General features: G+C 34.5%; 1 protein-coding gene across 1 annotated transcript in view; it reads right to left on the reverse strand.

Annotated features, from left to right (window-relative positions):
• Nucleotides 1–8,808: 8,808 nt before the first annotated feature.
• The window catches only part of LOC150089382 (uncharacterized), a 119,677-nt gene continuing 114,824 nt past the window's right edge, over nucleotides 8,809–13,661 (reverse strand). The window contains exon 7 of the mRNA XM_090389964.1: nucleotides 8,809–10,236. Coding sequence (XP_090246090.1) covers nucleotides 8,809–10,236 — 1,428 coding nt within the window. The remainder of the gene's footprint in view (nucleotides 10,237–13,661) is intronic.

Raw genomic sequence — 13,661 nt, forward strand, 5'->3', positions numbered from 1 at the left:
GATTTTATGTGTTTCTTAACTAATAGCATAACCCCTTCTCCCTTCCTATCCTTTCTGTAGACGTTGCTACAGAAAGTCTGTAGCAACATCTACAGACCATCATCAATATTATTTATCAATATTAATTATCAATATTATTTCTGTAGCAACGTCTACTTTCTGTAGACGGTGCTACAGAAAGTGCATCACCTAGGAATTTCATATTTCTAACCCTTTTTCGTGATGGTGTGTTAGATTAATGACTAATATTACTAATAGAAATATAATCAAAAGATATTTATTTATAGTTAAGGCAAAGCTAAGTAATATTACGTGCTCTCAAAATATTCCAAAATGAGCATTTGCAACCTTTATACAAGTTTTGATAAACACAGCAATTATGGCTGAAATGTTATCAGAAACCCTCAATTTTCTTCAGTTTAAATGAAATTTAAATTAAATGAAATATCATTTTAAATGAAAAGTTCACCAGGTGCAAATTAATATTTAGTTGAACCGCCTCTGGCCCCGATGACAGCAGCACACCGTCGAGGCACTGACAAGATCAATTTCTGAAGATAATCAACTGATAGTTCGGGGTTCCAAACACGAATTATGGCTTCCTGAAGTTCGCAAAGGGTCTTCGGTTTCTTTCTGACAACTACATTCGAGTCCGGACTGTTTCCTGGCCAACTAAGAGTTGTAATGGACCAACCATTTTTTCACCTATCACAAACGTAAACACATTACTGTCGAACCTCTAAGGCAGAAATGAAGCTAAAGTAATTAAAGAAGTGCCTACTTACATTTTTCGCCCGATGACAAGTCGTCCTGAAAGATGCAGTTACTTGGTAGCAATTTGTCCTCCAATATAGCCAGGTATCCATTATCATTTACAGAACCTTTTATAAACTGCAGGTGACCTATTCCGCAATATGAAAAGCACCCCCATATCATTTGACTGGTAGGGAATTTCACTGTAGACACCATACAGTCTGGATGGTATTCTTCATGTCTACGGCGAATCGTTTGTCTCCCATCGGAGCCATGCAGGTTGAATTTCTTTTCATCCGAGAAAAGAACTAACTTCCACTGCTCAGGAATCCATTTTTTTTTAAATTTTTTTTTCTCAAAATTTATTTTATTATTTTTAATTAATTTATTTATTTTTTTATTTATCATTTTTTTTTATTTTATAATTTTTTTTTCGAAAAAAAAATATGTGCATTACTGGGACTGGCCCACCTTCCCATGGTGTGGACGAGTACCTAGAATCATCTCTCCAGGTGATTGATGGTTTTGTGGGTAGCCAAGTGGCCAGACACAACAGAACACGCATATAATACACACAAACCTCCGTCACACATATCTGGCCCATTTGTAGTGATACTGTTCTTTACAGAGATACGAGGCGGAGTTGAACAGATGTTCTAGGTGCCGCCCTTTACAAAAACACATATCCACATGTCCATTTGACAAGCATTATGGTTTTTATGGCATAAGCGCTTCAAAACGCGGTCCTGTTTTGGCGCAGAGACTAGTTTGCGTCCTGTTCCTTTATTCTTATCAGCAGAACCAAGTATTCTTGTGTTTGGAAAGAAATCTACTCACTGTCGACTGATTACAAGATACTCTATAAGCAATATGATGGGAAGAACATCCTTCTTCACATAAAGCATCAATAGCACTCTTCCTTCGTGGCGTCAACTGCACGTAACTCGCCATCCTGACACAAGAAAGGAACGACTGCAACTCTTGCAGAGCGTGCTGATATAGCTGAAAGTAACAGCTAATGCAATATGACGTCATCACCTACACGTGTCAATCTTATCTGATGCAATCTGTAAGAAATATTGCCATATACATATGTTATTCGGACAACAATTACAATTTTAAGGGGCAATGCACTTTCTTTGAACACCTGTGTATATATTTTCTCTTATTTGTATTCTGGGAAAATAGCTATTTCAATGCGTGTTCTGAAAGAATAAAAACAATTTCCAGGAAGTGCTTGTTGCACCTTATTGTTTTTATAATTATCTACTTTTATTATTTTACAATCAAATTCTTATGAGGTCAGGAAATTTGTTTTTATTCTTTCTGAAAATGCGTTGAAATAGCTATTTTCCCAGAATACAGATAAGAGAAAAAATATATATACAGTAGACTCGATTCACCAGGACACTTCAAGATTCCAAATTAAAAAAAAAAAAAGTAATAACTAGAATAGGTATACACAGATGTTTTGCAAGTCTTAAACAAGCGGTTATAAGTTGTGATTGGGAGATTAGTGTGCCTATTATCTTTCAACTACCGCTGTCTTCACACCGCCGCTTAAAAAAAGAGACCAAATGTTTAGCTTGTTTTAGTGTGTCACGTTGATTGTTGTGTTCCGTTGCACCACTAAAGGACAAATTTTGTTTCATTATTTATGTCAGGAATGTTGGAATTTTTTTTTTTTTTGTTTAGAAATCGCAAAAAAGCAAGAGTTGTGCTTTCAATTAAACAAAAACTTGAAATTATTCAGAAGTTTGAAAACAGTACATCCGTTAAATCTCTAAAGAACCATTATAATGTTGGTGACCAAACCATACGCGATATTGTAAAAATAGAGGGAAGCTATTAGATTTAAAGTCGGCATCGTAAAAAATAAATGCGTGTCCAATATGCACTACTCGCGCATTGGACACGCGAGTAGAGCATGGTAAGTTTTTTCGTTTTTTTATCTATCGGCATATTTTTTACATAGGTTGCTGAACATTTTTCGATACAGTAAGTCCCTGGCTTATGTAGCTTCGTACTTATGTTATGTTATGTTTATATTTTTTTATATGACTGAAGATTTCGGTAAAGGTGACACACATTTCACCCATAAAAACCCACAGAATTCCAGCTATCGGTATTATCCCAAATGCAATAAGATCGAGTTTACTACGCTTTTATAATAAACTGCACTATAGTGCAGTTCATTATAAACGGGTAGTAAACTCGATCTTATTATAGTAAGCTCGATCTATACGGGTCTATAGTAATCGTAAGTAAGCTCTATAGTAAGCTCAATCTATACAGGTAGTAAACACGATATTATAGATGACTTTCATCAATCAGTGCAATACCACCACTTTGCTGACTGGAGGCTCGAAGTGGTGGAACCCATGTTTAGTCCCCAGAGCTAAATCCGGTCACCCCTCCTCCATTATGCAGTATGACTGATGTCTTTTGAGGTTATGATGAACACCATGGCGAAATCCAAACTTCCTTACATTTCGAGGGTACAGCTCTAAAACGGTGTTCGCAGGCTGGCCGCTAGTTAGTACACCAGACCGAACATATTGGTAACTCTCTAGGAGGCTTCCGGATCAGCTAGTGTATAATCTTGCTGCCTCTACTCTGCCAGAGAGTGACTGGAGGTCTGAGTAGTGTGTATGGGGGGGGGGGCATTGTCGAGGCCACGTTATGTCAAGGATCTTGGTATATTCTTACATGTGTACGCCATATCCAAAAATTTCATTACTTCATAAAGCATGTCCCCCCCCACACACTTTTTCTTACTATTGAATCCACCATGAATTGTCAAACTAACAGAGCAAACTTATCTGCAAAAAAGATCTAACCCTCCCAAACACTTCCTACTTCATTTCACAAATATGCATGGTCTCAGTTCTAATCTCAATGATTAGAATGTCCATTTCCACTTGCAGCCTGCCAAATCCCATGTACTTTTTCTGACAGAATCTCAGTTATCGGTTGATTCAACCACTGCTCATCTCAGTTACCCCAATTTTCACTGTATAATTCCTTTTGCCTTAAAGGTGGTACTTGTGCATATGTCCGTTCCAATATTCGCTGTCAGAGACTTGGTAATTTGGAATCTCCTCTTTTCGATCTTCTCTGGCTTAAAATCTCACTACCTCATTCGTTCAAATTCATCTGCTGTCTCTACTATTCTTCCAACTCCACTAATTACTTGGAACTCTTTGACTTCCTCTCTTTGCAACTTGACTTTCTCCAGTCCAACTTTCCTAACAGTGAGGTAATTTTCCTTGGTAATTTTAATGTTCACAACTCCAGCTGGCTTCCATTTTCTAGTCACACAGACCCAGCTGGTTGAGATGCTGAGGCTTTTGCAATTACCAATGACCTCACACAAATTGTTCATTTACATACCAGAATACCGGACAATCTTAACCATAGGGCCAACACGCTTGATCTTTTTCTCATGAACAACCCTTCTAAGCACACAGTCGAAGTGAGTGGTCCTTTAGGCACCTCAGATCACAATTGTTGGTGATTGTCTCTTCTCCAATGGAGCCTTTATCTCATGGCTATTCCCAACCTCGTATTATTTGGCATTACAAGAATGCAAAATGGGATGACCTGCGTGATTTCTTTTCCTTGTTCGGATTACTGTTTCAAAACTGCTGATGTCAACATTCGCTCAGATCCTGTCAGTGAAATTATTCTTGTAGGAATGGAATCTTTGTTCCACATTCCACCTTAAAATCTCATCCTTTATCTAAACCTTGGTTTTCCAATAAATGTGTTAAGGCTGTTCAAGAGAAGAATGTTGCATATCCTAATTGGCTTGTTTCCAATTCTCCAGTTTCATTTTCTGCCTACACCAGAGCTCGCAACAATTGTAAAGCAGTTATTAATCGGTCCAAACTAGATTTTGAACAGGCTAAGAGTAGAAAACTTGCTTCTTCCCCTAACGGTAGCTAAGCATTTTGGTCTCTAGCCAAAGCTATTGGCCACAACTTTTACCCATCTCTGTCAAAACCAGATGGTTCAATTGTCACTTCAGCCAAGGATAAAGCTGACCGGCTAGCATCCCATTTTTCTTCTAACTCATGTATTAAGTATCTTGGTAAAACACTTCCCAGCATGCCCCATTCAATGGCTCCTGTGGCCTTACATCAAAAGGAATGTCAGTAGGATTTTGACGAATCTCAATGCTAAGAAAACTCCAGGTAATTATGGTATTTCTCCACTTGTTCTCAAAACCTGCACTCCTGAACTCGCTCCTGTTCTTTGCTGCTTTTTTTCACTTTCTTATTCCAAAGGTGTTTTTCCTTCTGCTTGGAAATTTGCTCATATCCAACCATTTCCTAAAAAGGGTGACAAATCCCTCCCATCCAATTATTGTCCTATTGCAATTACTTCTACTTTTTCTAAAGTAATGGAGAAATCAATTAACCACCAACTCGTAAACTATCTAGAAACCTTCTGTCTGATCAACGATCGCCAGTATGGATTCCATCAATGTCGATCCACTGGTGATATTCTGGCTTATGTTACCCATTTATGCACAAATTCAATGGAAAAGTTTGGTGAAACACAAGCAGTTGCTCTTGACATCTAATAGGCTCTTAATTGTGTTTGGCATAAAGGTCTAAACAAGCTTCCATCTTATGGTCTGTCATCTGTTTTTTTGTAATTGGTTATCCAGTTTTCTCTCTGACCACTCACTGAGGGTGATGGTAGATGGCTGTCTGTCTGTCTTCTAACTTCTCCACTAATGCTGGTGTCTCCCAAGGTTCAGTTCTTTCCCCCACTCTTTTCCTCTTGTATATTAATGACCTTCTTCCATTGACCAGAAATCCTATCCATAGTTTTGCTGATGATAGCACATTGCATTCCACCTTCCAGTTTAAGAAACCTTTTCTTGCTCAATCAGCTTCAACTTCTCGAATATCTGCTACCAATTCCTTAAATGCCGATCTCCAGGTAATTCACCAGTGGGACAAAGACAACTTATTTGATTTCAATCCTTCTACAACTCAGCCCTGTCTTATGTCTCGCAAAAAGGATTCTTCTGCTCTTATGCTTATCTTTGGTGACACTCCAATTTCTAGGCAAGATGATATATCTTTTGGGGATTACCCTGACTTCTAATTTCTCTTGGCACAAACACATTACAAATATTGCTTCATTTGCATCTAAAAAACTTGGTTTTCTCTTTCGCTCTCAGCATTACTTTTCTTCAAAACAGCTGTTCACTCTGCACAAATCGCAAATCTGCCCTACCATGGAATATTGTTCCCACATCTGGGGCGGTGCTCCCAAAATCTCTCTCAGGCTTCTAGATTCCATTCAGAAGAGGGCAGTTAGGTTAATTAATGACTAACAGATTCTCTCCACTCTCTATCTCATAGACGTACTGTTTCTGCTGCGTGCCTTTTCTACAGATACTTCCATGGGAACTGTTCTTCTGAATTGGCTTCTATAATTACCGCTGTCTCTTTCAAAACAGTCCGAACACGTGCTGCCACCAGCCAACATCCATTTACTGTCCATCTTCAAACTCATAGAACCAACTTTTCATCTTCCTCATTTATTCATTCAACTGCTGTTTTCTGGAACCACCTTCCTTCATATGTATTTCCTGAAAATTACTGTCTACAGAAGTTCAAGTCCAATGTTAACAAATATCTTCTTTCATCTTCTCAACCTCCAACCCATGCACAGTACTAAGTACTATAGGTTCTAATACCTCTCGTGTTTGGGATTTTCATAAAACAAAAAAAAAAAAAAAAAAAACGCTGATGCTATCACCTGACAGAGCTTATAAAAATTCCTGGTGAGATAATTCTTCATAAATTATGGACATTTGTTTGGTCTATGGATCGTATTAATGAATCCAAGTTTTGTTCAGAGTCACCAAACAGTTCACGTTTTTTTAAAACAGACAGAAGCAGGAAAGTTTAGTTACACTATGCATTGCATAATGGTTGGTAATACTTCTGTAAATTGTGGATTAAGGGATTAAAAAAAATAAAACTGAATTAAAAAACACTTAAATCGAGAATCATACCTAAGCCAGACAAAAGCTATTTACATAATTAAATAAATATAAGGTACACCGGCACTTACAAAATGAATGTTTCTTAAATAATAGTTATTTACCCAATGAAAGAAATTATTTGAAACAAAAGCATGATACTATATTTATAAAATTCATGTTTCTTAATGAAAGAAATTAGGTATACAAATATAGGAGTTTTAATGATTTCACAAACATAAGCTCATCCAACAAGTAAAGCATTTACTATCCATATAGAACTTAACTACTATGAATAATATAATAAACACTATTATTCATAGCTGGATCAACTTGAAACTATATAAAACATTACACAATGGAATTGCAATGTTCTGAAAGATAATTCTCCCTCTCTTTTGGCCTGACAATAAGGGAAGGTGATGGTAGATGGTGAATTATCCTACTTTTTGGTGTTTTGACACATAATGACAAAACACCAAAAATACTTTACAGTTCATTGTTCAAATATAGTAGAGTCACACCTAAACCAATGCTTATAGCAGTGGTTTTCAACCATGGTGCCGCGGCATACTAGGGTGCCGCATCAACATTCTCGAGTGCCATGTAATTTGGGTTTAAGTTACTTAAAGTTATTATTATTATTTTTTTTTAATTTGTATATTTATTTCATTATAAAAAGGTGTTCGGTGAATTTTGTGGTGATCTATAATTGATCTTTATTTAGTACCTCTATATAAAGAATAAAATTATTATATAGGTATATATTAAAAGGTCAAAAACCACTGTGTTAGGTATTTCTTTTGGCCTAGGGGTGCCGTGAAAAAATTACTGGGACACTTTTAAGGGTGCCGTGAACCAAGAATGTTTGGGAACCTCTGGCTTATAGTAACCATTCATCTGATCTTGGATGGACTTTTCGACCATTTGTTTTTTTCAGTTCGACTTTTTGACCATTTGTTCCACTACCCATTCCATTTCTACACTTAACTTCAATCTATTAAAAAGATATGAGACTAGAATTAATTTGAGTTTGGCACTTTGTACTGAAGTTCATTTCACTGTGGTGTGCAACTGTTTTTAATATGGTAAAACTGTTTTCCAACCATATATAAATTAGTCATTTACTTGTTTCCTGATAAATAAATTACTCATAAGTATGAGTAATTTATTTATCTATGATTTAGCTACCCAGTCCTATTGCTGGGTGATATCATTCATAAAGTGTTCAATAATGTTTATTCTTCAGCTTAAGATAAAATTTAAAATAATAAGTGGAGTAAATATTATGTGACCAGGAACTAATGCTGTTTTGAATTAATTTTTTCTATTGTGAATGAAATTTAGCTACTGAAACAACTCAGTTAAAGTGTAATTGAAGGGCATCTCATTATAATGCAATCACATTGTAACCAAGTGTCTCACTGTGGTCACCACAATATCTGATCAGCATACCAATGGCATCCAATCAAATGAAGCCAACACTAACATGTCATTTGTTTTGTATTTGCTGTTATTTCTTATCTCACCATGGCTTCAAGGACATTATTGTCACCTGAATTTTTTTAACTGTCAGGTTGTCTTAAAATGTGCTTTAGTGCTTATTTTTCTTACATAACCTTCCTTCATTATCAGCCAGAACTGTGTGATCATGGTTCTAACAGACAAAGGAGTCAAAGTAATGGTGGGAGTTCCAAACTAAGTGACATACATTTAATCATAAAAATATACCACTCTCAATAAAACTAGACTACATAAACTTAACATTAAAAAAATGTTGGTGCAACTTTTATGGGGAAATAAAAAATTACATATTTTTCTACTTTAAAAATGGAGTGTGATCATTATGCAAGGGTGCCAATTACACATAAACATGGTGTTTTTGTCACTGTGTTAAGAAAATAATAATGTTAATAATTAGCAACTTTATATTTGCAAAAAAGTTCAAACTTAATTAGAAATGGATAATACTACTACTTCCGCTATGAAAAGCTGCCAACCAATGGCTGATTACTGTAAACATTTGTAAAACATTTACTTTCTATTTTCTACTTTAAATCAAATCTATTCTGTGTTCTCGATATCAGATCCGAGCTCTTCACAAAATTAACATGATGTACTGCTCTCCACGTAGTTTGAACACTGCTTTCCCAATTATCTTTGTATGGGTGAAAGTTATTTGGGACATTTTTCTTTTTCTCCAAATCATAGACATATTTTCCATATTTCACTTTCTGAACTTTTTGCTGAACATTTATTTTCTTAACATTTTTGAAATATTTATTTCTAAAATCCTTGTTTTTTACTTTCCCTTTTCTGTTACTTTTCTTTTTATTCCAATCATTTCTTTTTTGATTTTCAGAAGATTCTATATTACACTCTTTTTTCATGTTATTTATAGCACTATTATCAAAGCAATTTCCTAAAACTGAATGTTCTGTTCTTTTGTATTCTGAACACTGGTGTGTTTTTTTCATCCACTTTTCTTTAATTTCAACCCATCTGCTTTCAAGACCTGAGGAAATTTTTGCAATTTTATTTAACATCCTCTCAACTTCTTTCTCTAATGGCTTTCTTTTATTTATGAAGCGTGAACTTACCTTTTGCAATTTTATGACAGTGTTACCTAGAACATCAGTGAACTTTTTTAAAAACCTTTTTGTGTAACTGGTAGCTTCTGAAAACCAAGAAAATGTTTGTAAGTTTTTTAGCTCTGTAATTTTCCCTAATATGGCATGCTTAATGTTTTTAAATGTTGACTGGGTGGTATTTAAAAGAATATCTATATTAACAGAATTTGAAATATTGGCTTCAGAGATTTGGAATAATACAGCATTTGAAAAATTGCTAACTAAGAGTGAGCTATTGCTTACTATATCTTCCATAGTTAGATTTGAAAAAAGAACTGATAAAATATTGGATACCTTTTCTTTGTAATCTCGATAAGAATTATGAAACCCTCTATTTTCAACTATCCTTTTTGTCTTATAAGCATTGATAGTAACTGCAGGATGGGCATATTTTAGAATTTCAATAGTTTTTGATAATTCATCCTTTTTTAAGGTCAATAAACGAATCTCTTCTTTCAATTTCTTCACATTTCTTACGTAATCTCGGCCGAACTTTACATTTTCAACATTTATTTCATCCATTTTAAAAGTATTTTGAAACTTCTTATCATGTTGATTGGAATGAACCTGAAGTTCTTCAAGTTCTTTCTTAAGCTGAACATTTTCCATTTGTAATTCTTGAATATTTTTGGACATGTCCCTTTCCTTAGTTTTCATTTCTCTGATAATCAGAGACTGCAAAGCACTGTTTTCTTCAGTAAGAAGTATTACCTGTTCTAAATCATCCTTATTCTTATCTTCATGTAATTCAGTTCCATGTTCAAATAAATGTTCTTCTGGGGCCACCTTCTTGCACTGGTCTAAATTTTGTTTCTGATATGGGGAATCTTCTAAAATTTCCAGCAGCTGAAACAAGAAAATAGAAACCATAAGTGTTATAATTCTTGGGTGCTTTTTTTCTGATTATTCAGAAAAATCTGGAAATAACTAGCTTTTTAAGATTATACTATGTAACAAAGAAATGTTTAGGTTTATCTTTAACTGTTTCTTTTATGTATTTTGTGTGTTAAATTCATCAGTGTAACTGGTTTATATCTAGGTCAATATTTTGGCAGTAATTGAAAGTCTTATTTATCTTTTTTTTTTTGATATTTATATACATTATGTATTTATTTTATTTCTATTAATTTAATTTTTTTTCTGCAGTTTGTGATAGCTACAAAATGAAGGTGCAGGTTATCTCTAGACTGGTTCTGTTATGTTTGTGGATATTATGCAGATCTGAAGTGGGTGAAGCATAACATCAGTGGTGGCACAAAATTTTGCAGTGCATATGAAACCTATTTTGGAATGCTGGGTGATCAAGAAAACTTTTGACCACCTCATTTCTGCTGTGGTAGTGGCAGGTCGCCATTGATGAGATGGTTTCGTATTAGTCATAAGTGTATGCCTATCGCAATACCTTACATCAGGGGTCCCCAACCTATGACCCGCGGGCCGGATCCGGCCCGAAAGACTATTTCATCCGCCTCGTGAAATTTATTCTATAGAAATCTTTTTTGGTTGCTACATATCGTATATAAGGATATTTTTAATCAAAATATAATGTAAATGCGTCCAAATATAATTTTGTAACATTGTTGGAACCCTGTGTGCTTCCACTTGGCAGCAGTGTTTCTTGCAATGTCGGAAATCCCAACAGTGCGAGTGCCCAAGGCTATAAGTTTATAGCCTCGAGTATTTCCAGTGAACACGAGTTGTCAAAAAGTGAAATAGTAAAGTTAAAATAAGCGACTGTTAAAACAATTGCTAAACACTAATCTAAATATTAATCAAGTAAGTATTAGTGAAAGAACTGTATGCAATGCATTCTTTGCAGTTTGCAATGTAAAGATGAGTACGCGTATTAATCTTTCTCCTGGTCAGCTATTCTCATTCAGACTGTAGTCGTCGGGCCACTGCACCGATTATCATGCGCAACAATTTATTAGTGCTATTTGTATAAATGCATATTATTTTTAATTTTATTTAACTTTGAATTTTTAATTTTAATTTTAGCAAATCAAGATGTCAAGGAAAAGAAAAATTGATTCCGAATGTCGTGTCTTCAATGAACTTTGGTTGATTAATTATTTTTTTTATAAGGGACAATAACCGATGTACCTGCCTTATATGTAAAGAAGCAGTTTCTGTGTTGAAAGAATATAATTTGAAAACGGCATTATACGACAAAACATGCCTCAACTTACGATAAACTTCAAGGAGAGTTTTGAAACAAGAAATTACAAGAGCTGAGCTTTGATTTCAAGAGGCAACAATAACAGATGACAAGTTTCACTAATCAGAATTTAGATTTAATTAGAGCTAGTTTGCGAGCATCTCAAATCATTGCCGAAGAAGGGAGGGCTTTTACTGATAGCGAGTTTGTGAAAAGAGTGTGCCTATCAATTGCAGAAGAAATATGCCCTGATCAAGTTAAGCACTTTGCTGCTATAAGTTTATCAACGTCAACCTTAGCAAGAATAATCAAAGACTTGTCTGCTAATGTTAAAGATCAGCTGAAACGAAAAGTTACAGATTTTATAAATTTTTCGATTGCAATTGATGAAAGTGAAGATATTACCAACACAGCACAGTTACTCATTTACATATGCGGTATAAATCAAAATTTTGAAGTCACAGAAGAACTGGCTGCACTTGAAAGCTTGAAGAATAGAACCTCTGGTGAAAACATATTTTATAGCATATCAAAAGTGTTTGAAGACCTGCAGCTTGATTGGGAATTTTTGACAGCAATTACAACCGATGGTGCAAAGAATATGGTTGGAAAAAATATTGGTTTCATCGGCCATGTTAATAAATATTTTGATTCCAAAAACATCGAAAGACCTATGCAATTTCATTGTGTTATTCACCAACAATCGTTGTGTGGTAAATTTTTGTCTTCGAACTCAATCATGTCAACTATAATTAGCATTGTGAATTTTATATGCAGAAATGGCCTGAACCATCGTCAGTTTAAAATTTTCTTGGGGGAAATCGAAAGCGAATATGGTGATTTGTTGTATCATACGGAGGTGCGATGGTCGAGTCGCAGTAAAAAGATTTTTTCAACTCAGAACTGAAATAGACATATTCATGAGTGAAAAATTAAAACCAGTCCCAGAATTAACAGACTCTAAATGGTTATGGGAACTTGCATTTTTAACAGATATTTGTGAACATTTGAATACATTGAATAAAAAACTTCAAAATCGCAATTACTTGTAAATGACTTGTTCTACAATATTAAAGCATTTCAGACAAAATTAGAATTATTTAAAAATCAAACTGAACAAAACAATTTTTCCCATTTTTTGTGTTGTGAAAGTTATATAACAATATGCCCAATTGTGATTTTACTACCGACAATTTTGTCCGAAATCTTGAATTACTGATGGAAGCATTTGTTGATTTCGAAAACAATAGAAAATTATTTACATTATTTCAGAATCCATTTGATGTAAATGTTTCACAAATAGATAAAGATCTACAATTAGAAATCATAGATCTTCAAAGTAACGATAACCTGAAAACATTATTGAAAAATGAAACATTAATTAACTTTTATAAAACTTTGACAGAAAATGAATTTCCAGAATTAAAAAAATTAGCAAGAACAATTTCTATTTTTGGTAGCACTTATCTAAGTGAACAAACATATTCAAAAATGAAATATATAAAGTCCAAACATCAATCAAGAATGACAGATGAACATTCTACTATTAAACCTAACATTTCAATTATTGCTAAATCAAAACAACTACAAACATCTCATTAATTTGCTATTTCTGTAATATCAAATGTGATTATAATAATAAAAATTGTGATTTTTAATATGACCATGTCTTTATTTACAATAAATATCCCTTGTTTATAATTTTTTTATAGTTTTTCTATTTTGTACACACCGTTTGACCTGGTGAAGTCGCTAAAATTACGTTTTTTGGTTCACAGTGTTTTTAGTCGTCAAAATTGCACTGACTCCGGCCCGCCATTTGTTATGAATTTTCTATGTGGCCCTCTGATGAAAAAGGTTGGGGACCCCTGCCTTATATCAAAGTTTAAAAAGCCTGCAGATTGAAAAGAAGCTTGTGTAATTAAAGCACCACATTTTCCTAATCAGCAACAACTGGTTGACTTAGTGAGGAACTTGGGTCTAATCTAATGCAGGGATCCAGCAGATTCCAAACTTTTAAATGAGATGATATGTCACTTATGCACATTTTTAGAGTGTTGCAGAATTACTATGTTATTGGCTAGATTGGTCTCTTGTTGTTATTTGATTTTTA

The sequence above is a fragment of the Mastigoproctus giganteus genome, chromosome 2, assembly GCF_048544385.1.
Source record: "Mastigoproctus giganteus isolate SK-2022 chromosome 2, ASM4854438v1, whole genome shotgun sequence".
Lineage (NCBI taxonomy): Eukaryota > Metazoa > Arthropoda > Arachnida > Uropygi > Thelyphonidae > Mastigoproctus > Mastigoproctus giganteus.